Raw genomic sequence first — 21,304 nt, forward strand, 5'->3', positions numbered from 1 at the left:
AAATAAAACTAAGGTATAATCCTTCCTTTCCTTCTTTTTCCTTCCAATAACATAGAGGGAGGAATAGCCTAACTTGCCCTTTTACCTTTTGTCCTTAAAGATATTACTGTATTCTGGAATTTGAGTGGAAAACTTAAAATTTCCAGGAAAAAAAATTGCGATATTTTTTAAAGCACAAGTTAAGAAATAAAAGCTGGGAAAATAAACCAAAATTCTCCAGAATGTTCCTCGTGGTCAGCTGGAGAACATCCCCCTTTACCTGCCATCCCATTAATGACATTCACTGGTCAGCAGGCAGCTTCACAGAAGAGTGATGATGACATAACATTACCTCTCATTCATTCCTCCTTTTCCCTTCCCCAGTAAAGCACAGGGTTGAAGGCAGGGTCTCTGGAGCCCTTCCTCCATCCCCATGTCCATCTTTTCCCCTTCCCCCGCATCACTGATGGAGGCTTTGGGTCACTCAGCATGGTGATGCAGAGTTCTAATGATCCCTGCCCGGCTTTATTTAAAAGAAATGCAGTGCGCTTCCTGAATAGAAGACTCAAGAAGGCAATTCTGGGGGGCCTTGTACATTTTTACTTGATCAGACATTTCTCACGTCTTGTGTTATCAGAGTACCATTCCAGTCTCTTGCGGTTGCATAGAAAGCTGTTTTGTAATGGAAGATCTTCACTGGGGGATTGAGCAGCATTTAATAAAGTCTATGTTTGTAGTTTGTCGTATGTTATCTTTGTCTTCTGACCACCAGGCTCTAGAAATATCACTGACTGGAATTATTCATCAAGCATGACTTGATAAAATAGATGGACACAAGTAAGAAGCTTGTCCCAAAGATGGAGTGGGTATCTAGACTGTTTATCAACACAAATAAGGGTGCCAAGTTGTAAGCATTGCAGCCAAATGTAATCAGCTGGAGCTTACTCCAGTGGATTGATTGGGAGGAAATTGTTAAATCCTGTATTATTGGCCTCCTGGTCAACCACACGTCCATATGAACTTAGAGAATACAAATTAATTTTAAAATGGGTCTTTAATAGAACAGATGCAGGAAGATAATTGCTTTCCTGTTAGCACAGATTGCTTTTGTAAAAAGTCAATTCTTTTAGTTAATTGCCTCAGCTAACTATTCTCTTGCCAAACATTTTTTCCTTTCATTTTTTTTCCCCAGTTACCTGCAAAGATAGTTTTCGCATTCATCCTTTTGCAAGCTTTTGAGTTCCATATTGTACTACAGCTTTCCTTCCCTCCTCCCTCCCCATAGCAGCAAACAGTCTGGTGAAGGTTGTACTTGTCCAATTGTGTTTAACATATAACCATATTAGGCATGTAGTGAAAGAAGAATTAGAACTAAGAAGTTGGGGTGGAGATAATGAGAGAAAGAAAAGGTTTTAAATATAGTATGCTTCGTTCTGCATTCAGACTCCAGGGATTTTTCTCTGGGTGTGGATTTTTGCCAGGTGTTTTTAACTGAAAAGTCTGAATCTAGGTGACCCAGAAGAAGAGAAGGTTGGGTTTTGAATTGGGAAGATTTGAGTTCAAATGTGGCATCTGACTGTGTGACCTTGAGCAAGTCACTTCACCTCTCACATTTTTCTCCACTGCAAAATGGAGATGATAATAGGCCCTGAAATGAGAATTTTAAAGTGCAGAGAGCAATGTACCAAGGCTACATACATGTTGCTTAGCTGTTTCTTTTTTGCTGTTTTGGTAACTAAACTTCAATATATTGACTTTGCTTGTAGTCCTATTTTTTATTTTATATATTGAAAGGGCAATAGCTAGGTGATACTGTGGGTGAAACCAAGGACCTAGAGTCAGAAAGACCCATGTTCACATCCAGTGTCTGACATTGTGACCCTGGGCAAGTCACTTGATCTCTGTGCATCTTAGATTACTTCACTGTAAAATCAGAATAATCCTAGCATTTAACTAAGGGTTGTGGAGAGGATTTAATAAGAGACTGTTAAGCTTTGAGCACAGTAGGGTTTGGGCCATAGGGACACATAATAAATCCTTGTGTCCTTTCTGCTAAAACATTCTAAGAATCTATGACCTACAAAAGAGCTTAGAACCCCACATCCCCTAAAAGCCATCCTTTTGTTTGGGGGGGAGGGTTAAGCATCCTGCCTTTTCTTGCCAAAGCCACTGCCTCTGCAGCATTTGGGGGGGGGGGCAGGTTTGCAAGGCAATGGGGTTAAGTGACTTGCCCAAGATCACACAGGTAATTAAGTGTCCAAGGCTGGATTCGAACTCAGGTCCTGACTCCAGGGCTGGTACTGTCCACTGAGTCACTAGCTGCCCCCTCCTCTGCAGTATTCTTGAAAGAGGCAGGAATTCTCCCCTAGAGTCTGCTTGATCTCCCAGAATAAGGTTTTCCTAACGTCCCACTTTCTCATTTGAAGCTTACCCAGTGAGAAACCTTTGTGAATCTCCATTTTTCACAGTGGGCAGCATCAACACTCTTACTTTTTTCTATCTGTAAAATAGGACTAATATACCCCTGCCCACTTGTGAGGAAGAGCTCTTTGTAAAATTTAAAAATACCAATACTCTCAGTACTTTAACTAAAGATAGCAGTTTAACACCAGCCAGCACTGACTCCACTGACAGCAGAATTCAATGAGTGAGGCCCAACTGCAGAACTGTGGGTGACAGAGATGGGCAAGAGAAGGAAGGGTAGACAGGTGGCCTCATCCTTCTGCCTGTTGGGAGGCTCCCTTTCTATATAGTTTATTTTAGGATAATAGTGCTTTTTTTTTTAACTTGAAGAGTGGGACTACAGTATAGGCTTTGGCTTGACTATGTAGTGCATTGTTTTAACAGTATTTTTCTTTTAACCAGCTAAAGATGTTTGTGTTCTTTTCCATTCTCCAGAGTTTATTCTGTCAAAAATGCATTTTATTTGTTTTTGTTATTTTTTAGGTTTTTGCAAGGCAAATGGGGTTAAGTGGCTTGCCCAAGGCCGCACAGCTAAGTGTCTGAGGCTGGATTTGAGCCCAGGTACTCCTGACTCCAGGGCTGCTGCTTTATCCACTAGGCCACCTAGCCACCCCTCAGAAATGCATTTTGAAAGGTCTCTGGGGACTTTATATGATATTGATAACAATTCAGGGTGGCCTTCAAAGCATGTTTTTCATTAAACACTAAAGTGACCTTTCATAAAAGATAATTTATTTCTAAAATACCTCAAATGAGGCTACTTTTAGTATAATTAATGTAAGCTTTCACAAGTGGAACAAAAAGTAGGGAGAAATCGTCATCGGGATTGTTTTCTCATGCTTCTGTGGAGGGGAAAAATTATAAAGGATAGTTTCTTTTAAATGGGATTTCTTGGCCAAAAGAACAGCTTCATTGTTGGACGTAGGACAAATGTGCCTCATTTTTCAACTTGGAACCTCTCCCCTGACCCCCTATCCCCCTCTACAACCATTTGAAGAATAGCAGCATAATGAAAATTTTGAAACTTGTTCAAATTTGGTCTGTGACTACTCATGCAACTGGAAGAGACTTCAAGAAATCATGCAGGTGCTGTTTACCTGTTTGTAAAGTTCATTTCTCTGGCACCTGGTGGCACAGTGGATAGAGCACCTTCCAACATCAGATACTTGGACCAGCTTGGTGATCTAGACCTGAAACTTAGCCTCTGCCTCCCTTTGTCTCCTCTGCTGTGAAATGATGATTATAATAGTACCTCCCCCCTGATGGTTGTGATGGTCAGATGAGATATCAGGGCCTGGGACATAGCAGGGGTTATTAAATGCTTATTCCCTTCCCCTGCCAAGTCTTGCGACCCATCTCACAGACCAGAACAGGAAGGAGCATCTTAAATTGATGAAACCGTGAGGGGTTCAAAGAAGTTGGGTATCCAGTTCATTCATCGAACTTTGACGGGACCAGCTTGAACCAGAGACTACTGTCCTGTCACTCATGTGCCCCTCCCCACCACAACACCACTACCCATCGTCTCTCTTCCCTCTTGAAATCAATGAACTGTAAACTTAAGAAGTGGAGCATTCTGTAAGTAAGCAAAGGGAATGAACGGCTCTGTTCCTCATCTGCCGAGACCTTGTTACTTTTAGAGAGGGCCTAAGCTGAATCATTTGACCGAAAAAGCCCACTACTGCTTAATCCCCATACTGTCTGGGCTTGCTTCCTCCCCACATTTGTCCTACTACGTGTAAGAGACTTGTCAAGTTGAACTTACTAAGTTTCTATATGGCTGTTGACATACAATGCTCAGACAAATGAATAGCCATTCAGGAGACATTTAATCACACGTTTCAAATAATTTTAAAAGATGTTATATCACTTCATATTCCACATAAAAAGCTTTAGGTGTTGTCAGTCTCACGTTGATGGGAAATACTTCAGTTGTACTTTTGGACAACACATGGACTCAGGATGAGTGCCAAAAAGATCTCTTAACTGCTGCCCTGGTGGATGGAAAGAAAAAAATCTGAATTTTCCTCAGAGCACTAAGTAGAGAGAGCCTCAATTCACCTGAAATGCTCATAGGCTCTGTAAAGCTGTTGAGGTCCATCAAAACCATAGAGGAATGTTGAAATGTATCTCAAACACAGAGAAACACATCACAGCATCTTACACAGTTGATTGGTCATTTGTCAAGCTCCCTGAACTTCCTCCCCTAATTTGCATGTTGGTCCAATTTTTGAAATGGTTCATTAATAACTTAAGCATTTAAATAGTTTTTGAAGTTGCAGGTGGACCTGTCCTTAGCTCCAGTCAGCCTCTTCGTGGGCCAAGTCAGAAGGGTCATTTTTCCAAACTGTCATTGTTAAGCATGACAAATATCCATTCAGGCAAAGGCAGAATTAGTGGTGGCCGGCTGGCTTTGTCACAGCTGGGGTGCTAGCATCCATCAATTTCACAGGTCTACCCAGTGTATACATCATGCCCCACAGAGAAGCATTCAGCTGATGTGGTTGGTGGCTTGACCCTTCCTTTTCAGGTATCGTTTTCTAATTTTGATCATCCACTTCACACTTAGTTTGGCAAACTCTGCTGCTTTGAATAATGCTAAGAAGGCCCCACAAAGTAGAGCAATTGCATTCCAAGGATTGGCAGTGATGATCTGAAAGATAGAAATTTAAGGTATGACATTTATCAGTTGTGTTTGTCTCTCCCTGGCCTCACGTGGGGTTTTCCTCATAAAGATAATAGCGTGGTTTGTCATCTCCAGCTCATTTTATAGATGAGGAAACTGAGACAAACAGAGTGAAGTGACTTGTTCAGGGTCACAGATAATTAAGTATGGATCTGGATTAGAACTTGGGCCCAGCACTCTACCTCCCCACCTAGTTGCTCTCAACTATAGTAAAAAAGAATAAGAGTGAGCATTTACAGAGTGTTGGAAGGTTTGCATTTGATCCTTACAACTCTAAGAGGTGGGAACTATTGTTATCCCCATTTTATTGGAAACATAAATAAGAGGTAGAGGGGATTTGCCCAAGATCACATAGCTAGTAAAGAGCTGAAGCCAGATTTGAACTTGAGTCTTTCGGCTGCTGGGCCTAGCACCTTATCTACTTTACCACCTGGCTGCCCCAAATGAAAGCATAATTAAAATTTTTATTTACTTCTACAATATTTGGCATGTTCTAATATACTTGGTGGTTCTAACATATACATTGGGAAAACACAAGAGCACCTGCATTCACCCTGGGATTATATCCATGATACATGATCTTTTCTGGAACTTAGCCACTCCCTTTCCTTGCCATCCCTCTGCTGTGCCATCAGGGGTGACTGAATGACTATTGTAAACTTGCTCAGCCATTGAGCTATGACGCAGGATGGTGAGAAAGCTGGCCCATGACTCAGACTCAACTTTTTTGAGCTTGGAAGGTTAGGGGCATTTATCTAGGTTAAGTGGTTAGCAAATTTTCTGCAATAATGGAACCCTTCATTTTAAATAAAACTTTAAAACCCTTGGAGAAAAAATGAATTAGACAAGATAACTTAAAATTCTTAAAGCTTTAAATCACTTCATTAATATCTTAAAACTTATGATTTAAATGTTCTTTGTAAATTCAACTGAACCACAATCTTGTGCTCTATGTGACTAGTTGATTTTTGAACTTTATAAAAACTTTTCATCAGCTGCTGTTCAGCTGATATATTTGCAAGAGAGACCTTAAGATATTGTGAGAATGAGTTCTGGACACATAGACAGTAGTTTTGATGTGATCACACAGAGATATATCAAAAGATTAAGGTGACTGAGAGAGGTTGTCTTCTACTAAGTCACTGGTCTGAGGCTGAAAACATGTCTGCACAGTGGTGAGAGTCTATCTTATTCCAAAATTCACAAAAGTAGAAAAGAAATTGAAATAATGAAACTTCCAAATGCTTTTTTAAAATTTGTAGATTTATACTTCTGAAGCTATTAAAGCTTAAAACTGATTTTATGCCTTAAACCTTTTGGGATACTTATTTAAAAAATTTAAACAAATTTTACAATTTAAACAAATTTTAAAATTTTAGTCTGAATAGCAACTACAACTTAGTGAGAATGATATGATTCCTTTTCAATAAATGCTTTCTGATTTGGAACAATATTTGATGGAATAGCTCACCTTATGTAATCCAACCTATTTTCTTTTTCCCTAAATAACACCTTTGCTTAAATTTAAAGTTATTTGAACCAAGTATGAGAGTATGAGCTCCCAAAATTTGGTTAACAGAATGAATCAAAATCATTAAGAGCAAATCTGTATTGCAAATTTCTTATCTATGAAGGGTGGTGTGATATCATGAATAAAGAACTAGGGTCCTATCTGGGAAGGCCTCAGACACACAGGGCTGCATGCCCCTGGACAAGTCATTTTAGCCTTAGTGCTCCAGAAAACACTTATTTGAGCCTATAAATTATAGAGAAGGTGATAATCTGCATAGATTAGGAGTGTGCTCACATGGGAGTTCTCTGTGCCAGTGGAAAATAGGTTCAGGCTCTATTCTGGCTTTATCAAACTAGTTCTCAGATGTTTATTCAGTTTTGGCTATACTCATATACTTTCTTAATATCTTTCCAAACTTCCCAAAATTGCCCACTATTCATAATGAATTAGTTCCAAAAATAATCATAGTTTTGAAAAATCTGCATAGAAACACTCCAATTATTTTTCATACCTTCTGCCAAGATATTGACCTTCATAATATGCTGTTGGGCACATTCATTGTTTCTAGACCAATAAGATGCCAACTTCTCCATAAAGCATTCTATTTTGACTGATAAATGACTCTGCCTCTGCTTAATGCATAAGGTGGTTCACCATGCTCAAACAATTCAGGGAAGCAGAGAGGTCTGTTGGGGGTCCTTGTCTACTCTAACTTCTGTTTTCTTTGGGAATTGCTCTAAAAATTGATCTGTCTCAGCTAGTTAATACTTGGCTGAAATCACAACCTTTCTGGACAGCAAGGTGGTAGGTATGGTGCATCAAGGACTGGACTTAGATTCAGGAACAGCTAAATCCTTAACTCACCTCAGATATTTTCTAGTTGGGTCAACCTGGGCAAGTCACTTAACTTCAGTTTCATCTGTAAAATGGGGATAACAACATCTTCCTCTTACTGTTATTGTGAGGAAGCATTTTGCAAACTTTAAACAGTAATAATAATAATAATAATTATTATTATTATTATTATTATTATAGAATTATCATTAAGCTTATTTGTTCCTGAGTAACAGGAAGATGATGATACTCTACTTCATAAAAATAATAGAATCAAATGAAACTTGGTATGGAAAATGCACGACTATATAAATAAATATGTTGTCATTCCCCTTAGACTGTAAGCTCCTTCTGTAGAGGAATTATTTGATTCATTATATTTGGATCTCCAGAATCTAGCATAATAATACCTCTGATACATAATAGATGCTTAAGAGATACTTTTTCATTGATATGTCTGTTCAAACCCTCTGACTTTACAAATGGTAAAGTGAGACTCAGAGATGCTGTGATGATGTTAGTATTTATGTAACACATGAAGTTTGCAAAACCCCTTAGATAAGCTATCTTGATTTGATCTTCCCATCAACACTGAAAGACAGGTGTTATTATTATACCTATTTCACAGAGAAGGAAACTAAGATAACTTGAGGTTAGGTGACTTTCCCAGGATCACATAGTATGAAGATTTAAATTTAGGAAGATGAGTCATCTTGACTCCAAGTTTGGCACTCTATTTGCTGTACCACCTAGATGCCCTCTTGGTCATACAACTTCTAATTTTAAGGCAAAAACTTGATTTGAACCTGGGTTTTCCTGGTTCCAGGTTCATCATTCTATCCACCCCACTCCCTGTTTGCTGCCAAAGGTCACACACCAAGCCTGTAATTTCAGAGGGTATCATCCAGACTCTGCCCCAATGCCACCCCAATGAGGGGCACTCCTTTCCCTAATCTCATTTAAGCAAGAGTTTGGTTTTTGCTATCTTCCTAGCCACTCTGCTCAATTGTTTGTACTTTTCTGTTCTGATTGCCTATGCCAATAGGCACTTTAAATTTCTTTTTTTTAATCTTTTTACCAATTTTTCCTAGAGTACATTCAACAGGAGTGAGTTGAAGTTAGCACTTAAAAAAGTACAAAATAAGGACATTTTGCTCAGGGAAAGGAAACTGCTTTCCACACAGCACAAGGAGCTGACCAGCTAATACATTACTTACATCTTGGACTTTCTGAATAAAGGGATCTTTCCACTCAAAGACCACAAAGAACAATTGGACACTTCTTTCTGCTGTTGGTCTCTGGTCAATGTAGTTCACTACACTTGTCTGGAAGGAGAAAAAAGCAGAGTTATCTCCATTGTGCATCTCCCTTCTTTAGGCTTTGTCTCTTCCTTTCCTACTAGTTCTAGGGATTAGTCTCTATCCCTGTATTAACCTTACCTCATAGCATCAGACCCAGGAAAGTACAAAAGTATTCAAAATCTGCATTTTCTGGGTCTCCCCATCTCTCTTGGCTGGACATGCTGGGATATGGTTCCAGTCCCACTGATGATCAGCAGGGAAACTTTTAACATGCTCTTTCTGACCTGGGCTGTTTGGCTCCTCCCTAGAAAATGTGGTTCCCTCTTCCCCTCCTTCCCCATTCCTGGGAGCTCACAACACTGATTCTATACATCTTGCAGACACCTATTTGGTGTAACCCACTGCACCTTACCCTGCTCTTGAGCTCAGATGCAAGAGACAGCCTCCCTAAAGGCAGTACCAGGTCTGGCTAAAAAGTCTGCATTTCTAATGTACACCTATGGCTATAGTCATTCAACTGTGGCCAAGTGTCAGAAATTTCAACTCTTCAAGTTAATCTGTTGTATCAGTTCCTCTATTCAGGTCTGATCTACCCTAGACCAAACCCTAGTCAACTCTTCCCTAAATGTAGTATTGGAGTCTTAATTGGTCTCTCTGCCAGTCCTAGTCAACAAACATAAGTTAACTCTGTCAGACATTATATAAGCACTGGAAATACAAAGAAAAGCAAAAACAGAATTGCTTACCCTCAAAGGGTTCACATTTTGATGGAGGAAATAATATGTAAATATCTCCCTTACAAGATCTAGACAGTACAAATGGAAAGAAGTCTCGGAGAGATAGCATTAACTAGCACTGGGGAGTAGAGAGGAGGGAGAAAGGGTTGATTGGCAAAAAGAAAAGAAATTGAAAAGGCATCTTGTAAGAGAAAGCATTTGAGCTGAGCCTTTAAGGATGTCAGGAGATGAGGAGTGAAGAGTATTCCATGGGACACGGCCAGTGAAAAGGCCCTGAGAAGGGAGATGAGCCCAGGTCAGTGCCAGTGGATCATAAAGTATGTGAAGGGGAACCAAGCTGAGTCTTTGTCCTTGTCCAATCCATCTTCCACATAGCTATAAAATAATGAAAAACTGGTTTTCCTCAAAAACAATTCTGACTACATCACTCTCTTGTTCAAGAAGCTTCAGTTGTTCCTTACTGACTCAAAAATAAAATACCTTTGTCACTGAAAGCTTTGCAGGACTTGGCTTCAATCTGTCTGTCTAAGCTGATTCTTCTCCACCCTACACTTTAATGTATTCCTCAAAGTATTTGACACAAAGTACATACTTGAAGGCTTGTTGACTATATTAACTCCACATTGTACAATTATATATTCTACATTACTCTAGCTATTTTCTGTATTCCAGCTAAACTGGCCTATTTGATGTCATCTCCTGCCTCCCTGCTTTTGTTTTGTTTTGTTTTGCCTTTGCTCCGTCTCCTGCTAGGAATATTTTCTCTCTATTTCTTGGAACTCTTACTGTCCTTCAAGCTCAGTTTAAACGTCATTTCCTTCAATAAACTTTTCCTTCTTTCCTCTACTTGTTGAAAGCTTTCCATCACTGTATTTTTTAAAGTTTTATTGATGCATTGTTTCTTTTTAATTTGTATAAGATAGCTCTGATCAGGATTTTACTAAACAAGATATATAAATTATATATATATATAATACATAAAAATCTGTTTTATATATATATTTAAGTTTATATATGAAATAAATGAATCTCTCTCTCTCTCTCTCTCTCTCTCTCTATATATATATATATATATATATATATAAAACTATCATCTCAAAAGATAAGTAAAGGATATGAACAAACATTTCTCAAAAGAAGGAATGCAAAGTATTAACAACTATATGAAAAAATACTCCAAATCACTAATAAGAGAAATGCAAATGGAAACACCTCATACTCTGAAAATTGACAAGAATGACAAAAATAGCAATATTAAGAAAAAAGTCCTTAGATACAATAAAACATTTATCGGCAGGACTTTTTGTTATAGCAAAGAATTGAAAACAAAGTAGAACGGCTGAAAAAATGAATGCTGTAAGCAATGATGGATGTGATGAAGACAGAGAAGCATAGAAAGAACTATATGGGGGCAGCTAGGTGATGCAATGGATAAAGCACCGACCCTGGAGTCAGGAGTACCTGAGTTCAAATCCAGCCTCAGACACTTAATAATTAAATAGCTGTGTGGCCTTGGGCAAGCCACTTAACCCCATTGGCTTGCAAAAGAAAGAAAAAGAAAAAGAAAGAACTACATGAACTGATGTTGAATGAAGCAAGCAGAGTCAAGAAAAAATATACATGATTGACTACAACAATGTAATTGGAAAGACTCTAACTCCCACACACACATAAATGAATATAGCAAAACTGAAATTTAAGCATGATTTGAATGAAGAGATTTGAGGACACCTTGAGACCATCAACATATTTCTTCAATCCATTGATATGATATGCTGATATTTATTTCCTTTATTTATTATCTTTTTTGGCTTTAAAAATATTATTTTAATATATAGGCTAGCTCTCTGAGAGATACAGGGGAAAAATACATAATGATGAAAAAAACTAAAGACATCAATAAAAACTTATTTTAGGAGGCAGCTAGGTGGTACAGTGGATACAGCACCAGACTTGAAGTCAGGAGGCCCTGAGTTCAAATCCAGCCTCAGACACTTAATAATTATCTAGCTGTGTGGCCTTGGGCAAGCCACTTAACCCCACTGCCTTGCAAAAAAACAAACAAAAAAACCCCTTACTTTAAAAATTTTTTAAACAATATTCTTAGTTTTTCATCACCTTCATTTGCAAATAAATCCATCCCAATTCTCCTAAACACTTTATAAGAAGAAATGAAGAAACTAGAAATTCAAAAAACTAACAATAGATGCAATATTCTCTACTCATAATTCCTGAACTCTGCAAAGAAGAAAGGGAGATACATTTTTTTTATCTCTTCATCAGGGGTTTGTTCTTTAAGTGGTTTGAAACCCCTCAAGGGCACCAGACAGTGACAGTAGTTTTTGATGACAGTGGTCAAATGGTCAACATAGGACCTAAGCACAGGAATGCCCACAGTCACCCACCAGGGGTCTTCTATCACTTCCATGCTGCCTGAGGCAGATCCTGTGGTGAAGGGTACCTAGAATCAACTACTTTCTTGCCTACCTCTTGCCGGAACTCCACAGCTTCCCTTCCATCCTCTTCTTTTGTCTTCACAAGTGACATCTTGACCCACGTCCTGAAACCCCCGGAGAATTTCCAGCTAGAATAGGCACTCTCACAGTCCTGCATGAAGCGTACTTTGTCTGGGCTTGGAAGGAAGGAGAAGGGTGAGATGGACAAAAGGACAGACTTATTTATAGAATTAAAGAATGGAAAGGATCTTGACAAACATCTCATTCAAACTTCCCCATCTCCCACCTTTCAGAGAAGGAAGTTGCATAGCTAGCTCAGGATCACTCAGCAGTCAAGTCAGGTTTTGAGTCCTAGCTGATCTCCTGTCCCAACAGGAAAATGTAAGCAGCTAGACCCAACCTCCTATATCCACTCCAGAGAAATTATTTCTCTACCTCCCACCAAACAACACTATTAAGAAGTTTTTTCTTACATCAATCATAATATAGTGGAAATAATGATGAATTTGGAGTTAGAGGAACTCATTTTGTATCCTGGTACTCTTGTTTCCTACCTGTATGAGCTGTAAAAATGAAGAAATTGAACTAGAAGTACTCTAAGATTCCTTCAAATTAAATCCAAGATCCTAAACTTGCCTCTCCCAAATCCACCCATTGCTTAGTACAGCCCTCTGGGGCCAAACAAAATAAGTTTAATTTCTTTTCCATATGACAGCTCAAGTTTTTGCCAAGTCTTCTCTTTTCTTCTCTTTGTTATACATACCTTGTTTTTTCAGCTGATCCTCATAAGGCATGAGCTCAGGACCTGTCATTCTGTCTCCTACGTGTCTTTCTGTTCCTTTGCAAAATCTTTGGTTAAATCTATTCTACCCACTCTGTAGGCATACTCTAGAGCACTGTCTTAGGACATTTCCTTCTTATATTCTTTCTCAGTGATCTCATTAGCTTCCAGAGGTTTAAGGATCATCTCTACCCAGATGACTCTCAGATCTATATTTAGTTCTCTTCTTCCCTAAACTCTGGTCCCACATCTCCAACTTCCTGGCCATCTTTATTTGCACAGTACATAATCCCAGAGGACCAGTGACGTAATATGCAGGTACCTGCCTCATGACAGAGGTAACAGACTCAAGTTGTGGAATGTGAGCCAATTTATAGCCATTGTGGGGATTTGTTTTGCTTGACTATACACATTTATTACACAGATTTTCTTTTTCTTTTTTCTTAACTGGAGATGAGAGAAATGGGAAGAGCTAGGAATTGAGATGCCAAAAAAAAGGAAAGAAAGGAGGGTCACTGAAACATGTTTTTGAAATGCATAAAAGAGAACAGAAGGGAGGCCAGAAGGAATCATGGACAAGAAGGACAGCTTTGAAAATAATATATCAAACTTATATACTTAAAAAGAAAATAAGTTGTACAGAACAGATTCTCAGTTTCTTGGTCAACCTTCTCTTTCTATTCTATTATACATATGGAAGTGTTCGTTTTAGTTGATACTTTTAAATTCAAAATTTTTTTAAATCAGGAAAAAAATAAAACAGATATCTTCCCCCTACATACTCTTTCCTCACATCTGTTTTGAAGAGATTTGAGAAAGTTACTTAGGGTTAAGGGATTGACTGAGCCAAATGACCTCTCAAGGATCCTACTTGCACTAGAATTTGGCAGAACACTGAATCCCATCTCTCACTAATTTCCCTGTCACCTGTATACAACTGTGTAGTTTGGTTGTGATTTCAGTCTCTGCCAAGATCAGTTTTTTTAAGTTTGGTGAGGAGGAAGGGGAAGAGGCAGGACCTCAGTGTCCCTGTCTAGTCCTGGGATTCTGTTTCTAAAGAAAGTCAGGAAAGACAAATAGCTCAACCAGATTAACTTATTTCTCCTAGCTCTGCCAGATCAGTTTCCAATCGAACAATTCCACTGACGTCTCTTCATTCCCTATGAAGATGTCTAGACTAGATTGACCTAGACCAGCCCAACCCAACCTAGCCCAGCCCAACTCAACCCAACCCAGCCCAGCCCAACTCAACCCAACCCAACCATCTAAGCCTAGCAAAGCCCTACCTCTGCAAAAACTCCTGGAAAGAAGAAAAGAGGAGGTAATCAATGGCACTGAAGTCTTCGTTGGTCTCATTTAGGCGGAACTGAAGGAAGACCAATTCCCTCTTCTTTACTTCCCGGGGTCCCTGGACAATCAGAGCATATTTCTACAACAAACAAAACAGCAAACCAAGGAATTAGAGATGGGCCCATTATCTCTTAAGAATATACTTTATCATTCCCTATAATTATATTATTTCCCACTTATTGTTATACTTTTCATTTATATTATTGTCATTATTGGATACACTGTTTTCTAATTCATAATATTAGATCTTCTAGAAGAAACCTTAGAAGCCTTATAATCCATCTAAACTAATTTTCCTCAGGAGGAAACTGAGGTCCGAGCAGAGACCCAGATCTCCACATTTGAGAATCAAGGCTCAGTTCCATTGGACCATAGTCCCATCTTGACTTTTCTTTTTTAGATTTCATTTCATTCTGCAAGTTTCCTCCATCCAGGTCTGGAATTCACACACTTCTCCCTCTTGTTGGATGGATCCCTCCAGGACATCCACATACAGAGAGTGTGCTGGCCAGTCAGGTCTTCATTCCTCTCTAGACTGCACTTTAGACTTTCTCTACTATGCTCCCAGATTCCTCCACTCATCTCCCTTTTAGCTTTCTTTTCTGTGTTGTCTTACTCCATTAGAAGAAAGGAAATCTCCCCTTTGAGGGGAGAGACTTTCTTCTTATATTGTATTTCCAATGTTTAGTACAGTACCTAGAACAAATACTTTCCTAAGTGCTTACTGATGGACTAATGAAGGTGATATCAAAACAAAATATCAATTTTAAACATCTATTGATTATCTACAGTGGGCAGACCTCTGTGCTAATCACCAGGGAGACAGTCATTGGCCATGAGGAATGGACAATTTTGGAAGGAAACATATGAGGCATGTAATATAGGTTGGCCTTTGAGTCAGGAGAGATCTGATTTTGAAAATAAAGCCTCTTAACATTCAGCAGCTTTATGACCATGGGATGCCTTTGTTGCCTCATTTGTAAAATGGACATAATAAGAATACTTTGTCTTTAATAATAATACCATGTAGTACTACAAGTACTAGATAATAAAACTTTTTATAATCTAGGCACCTGAAACCAGGTACTACAAACACTAGATAATAAGACTATAAGCACTAGATAATAACAGCTTGCAATCTAGATACCCAGTACTAGGCATTACAAGCATTAGATAATAATAACACCTGATAATCTAGACACCCGGTACTAGGCGCCATGAGCACTAGATAATAAGGCCTGATAATCTAGGTGCTACAAGGGCCTAGGTAGCCCCTGGCATTAGGTACTACATGCACTGATAATACCACCTTGTAATCTAGGCACCTGGATGGTCCAATGCATAGAATACTAGGTGCCAGGAAGATCCGAGTTCAAATTCAGCCTCAGACACTAGCCATGTGATTTCTGGGCAAGTTGTTTACTGACTATTTGCCTCTACTTCCTCAGCTGTCAAAAGGGAATAAAAACAGTATCTACCTCTCAGGTTGCTGTGAGAATCCAGTGAGGTCATATTTGTAAAGCATTTTAGCACAGTGCAAAGCATTAAATTTAAATGTTAACTTTATTATTATTAAAGTGTTTCTCATAGTTCATAGCACAGTAGGTCCTAAATGAATACTTACTCTCTCTCTCCCCTTTCCCCTTGCCATTGAAGGCTTTTGTGAGAAGTAATTAAGTTAATTTATGTAAAGGATTGAGCAAAAGTTAACAAGCTTTAAAAGCAATATTAGGCTATATATTTATATTTCCCCCTCAAGAGGGATATGAAAGAGGCCCTGGAAGAAGGAAAGCCTGACGCTGTCTAGGCAGGTCATAGGAAGTGTTTCTGTCTGGGTAGAGGCAGTGAGAACACAGAAGAGAGGTGGTATGTATGTTGCCTCCCTATTAGAATGTAAGTTCCCTGAAGGGAGGTCCATCTCAATTTTCTCTCCTCAGCAGCAAGCATAGGGCCTGGCATATATTAAATACTTAATTGATTACAAAAGTAGAAATGATGTCAGGGATACTAGACTTTGGGCTTGATGTCATCTCCAAGATGCCATTCGGGGTTTTCCTAGAACAAGGGTGGGGAGAGTCCATGAATATCTTAGGGGGAAACCTGCCTAAAAGGATCCCAAGAAATCCGCCTCTTTCATAAACCTGTCTCTCAGTGACAATGTCTGCTGCTTCTCACCACCGCCTCTCTCCATCACATACACTGGCATTCAAAGAATCTACCACTGAGGCAGAAGAAAAGTGCTTGCAAAAGAACTTGTACTTTCAAGGGTATTCATCCAATCAGGTGCCATTTGCAAGTTGTTTGGACATTAGTAGAAGTCTGAAACAAATTTCACTTCACCTGCCCAATGTGAGGATCTTGCTAGGGCCATGTTCACATTTATTCCATTTTCTGCTCTCTCAGAGGACATTGTTAGGAAACTGACCCACCCAAAGACCCCTGAAAAATCAGCCTCTCAAAAGACAGGCTAGGAAAGGAGTTAAAATAGCCTGCATCCTTGGAGTCCATGAGATCTGAGTTCTCAGGCTGAGCTGGCTCCTGAACCAGCCCTCAGGAGGATTACCATGGTTTGGTTGGAGAAAGGATCCGTATAATTAATCCTCTTGGTGGTGCAGTTCACGTCTCCTGGCTGCCCAGGCCGGTTCAGTGGGGGGATCACATCATAATGGTGCTTACAGCTTAACAATTGAGCCTGCCCGGGGTAGAGGGCTATACCTGAATTGGGGGGAAAATAGAGATAAACAAACATCAGAAATCCTCAGGGCCCTAGGTCTGACACCTTATCTTTCTTGTACCATTTTACCATCAGCAAACTGTATAGAATAGCCCTTTGAGAAGTCATAGTCCTGCCTTGAAAGCTCAGGGTCTTAGCTCTTCTCAGAAATATAGTAATCAAAGACAATTCAAAAAGATCTGAGATGGAAAATGCTATCCACACCAGAAAAAGGACTATGGAATCTGAGTGCAGATCAAAGTATACTATTTTCACTTAAAAAAGTTTTGGGGGGCAGCTAGGTGGTGCAATGGATAGAGCACCAGCCCTGGAGTCAGGAGTACCTGAGTTCAAATCCAACCTCAGATACTTAATAATTACCTAGCTGTCTGGCCTTGGGCAAGCCACTTAACCCCATTGCCTTGCAAAAAAAGATTAAAAAAATTTTTTTTATTCTCGCAGCTTTTCCCTTTTGTTTTAATTCTTTCAGAGTGACTATTATAGAAATATGTATAACATGGTTGTACATGTTTAATCTATAGCAGATTACTTGCTTGTTCACATTAGGTGGAAGGAGGAAAGGGAGAAAATATAAAAATGAATGCTAAAAATTACCCTTATGTATAATTGGAAAAATAAATATTTATTTAAAAACAAAACAAACAAATAAAAAATAATCACCAGAAGTGATTCTGAGTTTTGAAAGATTTTCTGATCATGTCTTGCATTCAAGTACGCAGCAGACTTTTTTTTTATCATTTAAATATTTATTTAAACTCTCACGAGAGCTCTATCCAAGTTGCAAATCACTACCTAGGCAAAAGTTAGTATTCAGTAGGCAGCAGACTTTTACTGTTATCAACAGACCTACAGACATCTGCCTCGGTCAAAAACAATCATTGGCCACTATAACTTGCTTTTCTTCTTCCTCTTACCCTTATTTGCCTGACAGCACCTGGGGTTCTACTCTAATCATCATTGCTTAAAAGTTAAGCAGTAATATTTCCTTCTCCAAAGACCTAGCTTTTTCCTCTTCAGGAAAGGTCACAAATGTATTTTTAATCTAAAGAGTAGAGTAGTCTTTCTTCCTTTCTCCTTATTGTAACATTCTTCCATTCTACCTCCAACATAAAAGAGTCAGATCAAGTTTCCCATCTTCCAATCTTTTTCCTACTGCCTTAAGTCCCACCACCATTATTCCCTATAGCCTAGAATATAAATTCTTTCACTTTGGCTTGTGAGATGGAAGTCAATTTGAACTGTGAACAATGACATCCAAATCCCTACATGTCAGATACACCTAAGATCATGGGATTTAGAGTTAGAAGGAACCTTAGAGATCACATAGAGTGCAATCTTCTTGTTTCACAGATGGGGCCACTGAGGCACAGAAAGCAGAATAACTTACCCAAAGTCACACAGAATATAACAGAGTAAGCTATAGAGCTAAGTAAGAATAAAACAGTGTCAAGATTCTTTCTGCTATATCAATTAACAAAAGCTCAGGATTTTAGCATCAGATTTTAGTACTTTAAGGACCGTTAAGCTCAAACCTATTTTGATGGAGAACTGGGACCAAAAGACATGCTGTGATGGAGGTTAGGAGCAAGTCTTACCTGGCGCATCATAGCGGTCCACCTCCTTGTAGGAAACAGACATGACTGGATGCTTGAGCTTCTCCTGGAAATCAGTGATGGTCTGGTAGACCAGGAAGACAGCCACAGCCATAAGCAGCAGGTAAATGAAGATTAACAGGACGGAAAACACATTCTTTAAGCATGCCTTGCTGAAGCGGATGCTGCTGATGACAGATTCGCTGTCTAGAATTGGAGAGTACAAAGTAATGAAGAAAAGGCTATCCATCATGTACAGAAAAAGACACTCTCTAATCCATCTAATTATAAGACACCCGAATTGTGAGTCATCTTCCCAACTGTAGGGATTAGCTACAGATACATCTGTACTCACTCATCTGGTTCTCCTTATGATAAATGTCAATGAATTGGTTGGCTGACATGAGAGGCAGCCTATGAACTTAAAAATTGAGAACAGGTAACTAGATTTCACAATGATCGATATTTTGGTCTTTACCCCTATATTTAAAGTTTTTCAGTGTGGGCTATCTATAACACGATATACATAAGACACTTTGAGTATATTCCTCACCTATGATGCAGGGGATTTTGGAAATCACTAGAAAAATGGTTCAGATAATTAAGATCAGTAAAATTCAGTATTGGAGGGATCATGGTGTGCTATTGGATTGTTGATATTAAAAATAACAGCAACAGAAATCTGATAAGAATGCAGATGGAAAGAGACGATACAGAACACAGAACTCTACCAGTCAGAATCAATCATAATTATATTATGATAATATCTCTATACTCTATAAACATGACCATTTCTATACTTTTATATTTTGTTTTGGTCTATTTTCTCCTAGTTGCTAGGTAAAGTTTCTTCAGGGGAAAATCATAACCTTGTTTTAGAGGAACTAAGGAATGAAGAGGTCTTTTTGTTCCTATCCAGGATGAGAGAAGTGGGAGCCCCATGTTTCCTTTTCTAGAGGCAGCAGTAATAGTGTCCATTATTTGGATGGAGCTTGCTCAGTCATGATGCTAGAGGTAGGGAGAGCCAAAAGGCAGCTCTGATGACTGATCTCTTCCCACCTGTACCTTCCTTTCTCCTGGTATCATTCTTTGTAACTTCAAAAGACACATCAATGACAGTCACTCTTTAATTTGAAAGGGTCAGTGGAAAGGGCACTGAATTTGGGTCTAGAACATTGTAAGTTCAAATCATGCTATAATGCTTACTTAGCCCATGGCCATAGACAAGTCACTTATCCTCTTCAATGCTCAGTTTACTCATCTGTAAAATAAGGATGAAACTTGCACTACCTATCTCACAATGTTGTTGAGAGGAAAGTGCCTTGAAAAACCTTAAAACACTGTGTAAATTATTATTATTATTGTTGTTGTTGTTGTTGTTGTTGTTAATCTCAACACAGTTTTAGTCACTTATTGTCAAAGTCACACTGGAGACTTCCTCATTCATTGGAACAACTGATTTTCCAGTCCCTATTCAAAATAAAACTCCTCCATTTGATTGGCAAAACTTTTCATAATCAGACCCCTGCTTGTCTTTCCATGTTTACTACACATTAATTAGTCTTCTTCATACCAACCTAAGTGGTCCCATACAGTCCTCAGTTCCACTGCTGTCTGGCATTTAGAGGGTTCTCCCCTCCACACACCCCCATGCCCAGAATTCTCTCCCTCCAATAAAAGGACTACCATCATCTCCCTACTACTACTTCCCACCAAAATTCCTTCATATTTATTTATCTGCTGTTTCACTCCAACACAAGTTCCTTTAGGGCAGGGTTTGTAGCTTGGCATATAAAAGGCATTTAATAAACTCTTTTTAAAATATATTTTTTTATTTTTCTCCAACTATATAAAGACATATTTTTAACATTTTTTATTAATAACCTTTTGTTGAACTAAACATACAAAGGCAAGAAGCTGAGGGCTCTCAATCTCTAACCACAAACTCTAAACTTTTTACCTTTCCCATATCCTGAGTCTGCTGTTTGTTCTTAACACCAAATACCTCTCCTACATTCCCAGGCCAACAGTTTCCTTCTGATCTCACCTAGGCTCCAGAGTTAGTCTTCAATGCTACACTCTCTAACACCGTAGTTGGGGTGTGGAGGGGAAGAAGGGAGAACTAGAGCAGGGCCAGGCTCCTTTGGCACCATGTTCCAATCATCTCCTATTTCTTTCATCACTACACTTGTCCCCTCACTCACTCACCACATATATCTAATTAACTGCCACCTCTTAACTTTGCTATCTCCACAGTATCTTTCCAGATCTGTATCTTTCTTTCTACTCCCAGGACCACCACCCCAATTCAGGGCCTCATCACCTTCTACCTGGGTTTTTGAAATAGCTTCCTAAGGTGTCTCCCTAACTCAAGTCTCTCCTTTCTAATCCATCCATAGCTGCCCAAGTGATTTTCCTAAATTGCAGTGAAATACCTAGATTGATCAGGTCAGTTCCTAATTCAATAAATTCTAGGTTCAGTTGTCTCTATGATCAAATATAAGTTCTTCTGTTTGGTTTTTAAATCCTTCACACTCTGGCACCAATTTGTTTTTTTGACTGTATTCTACAATACTTTCCTTCTTTTATTCTATGGTCCATTGAAACTGGCTCTCCATCTTTCCCCAAGCCTGGAAACCACTTACACTTCATCCTCTTCCAGGTAGAGTCCCTTTCTTACTTCAATCCTCTACAGAAGAGATACCTTCTATTCAAAGCCTTCCATGCTCTCCATCCTTCATAGTGTCCTCCATTCTTACATTTCTTTGGCATACATTTCATATATCCATATTTCCATATATACTGTCTTCCTGATCCAATGCAAATTCCTTGGATTTGTTTCCTTCTGTTTTTTTTAACCCCTGTATCTGGCATATAG

At 39.0% G+C, this 21,304-nt stretch overlaps 1 protein-coding gene across 2 annotated transcripts in view; it reads right to left on the reverse strand.

Moving 5' to 3' along the window:
• Nucleotides 1-4,233: 4,233 nt before the first annotated feature.
• The window catches only part of PACC1 (proton activated chloride channel 1), a 36,258-nt gene continuing 19,187 nt past the window's right edge, over nt 4,234-21,304 (reverse strand). Inside the window, exons 3-8 of one of the 2 annotated variants that reach the window (XM_074222619.1) lie at nt 18,430-18,633; nt 16,664-16,815; nt 14,037-14,179; nt 12,001-12,145; nt 8,693-8,800; nt 4,235-5,095 (exon numbers count right to left, since the gene is read on the reverse strand). In XM_074222619.1, the coding sequence (XP_074078720.1) occupies nt 4,934-5,095; nt 8,693-8,800; nt 12,001-12,145; nt 14,037-14,179; nt 16,664-16,815; nt 18,430-18,633 (914 nt within the window). In that variant the 3' untranslated portion in view covers nt 4,235-4,933. Of the gene's footprint in view, nt 5,096-8,692; nt 8,801-12,000; nt 12,146-14,036; nt 14,180-16,663; nt 16,816-18,429; nt 18,634-21,304 lie in introns of both variants that reach the window. The other variant, XM_074222618.1, reaches the window with a different exon arrangement.

Source organism: Macrotis lagotis, chromosome 2 (assembly GCF_037893015.1).
Source record: "Macrotis lagotis isolate mMagLag1 chromosome 2, bilby.v1.9.chrom.fasta, whole genome shotgun sequence".
NCBI classification, from domain to species: domain Eukaryota; kingdom Metazoa; phylum Chordata; class Mammalia; order Peramelemorphia; family Peramelidae; genus Macrotis; species Macrotis lagotis.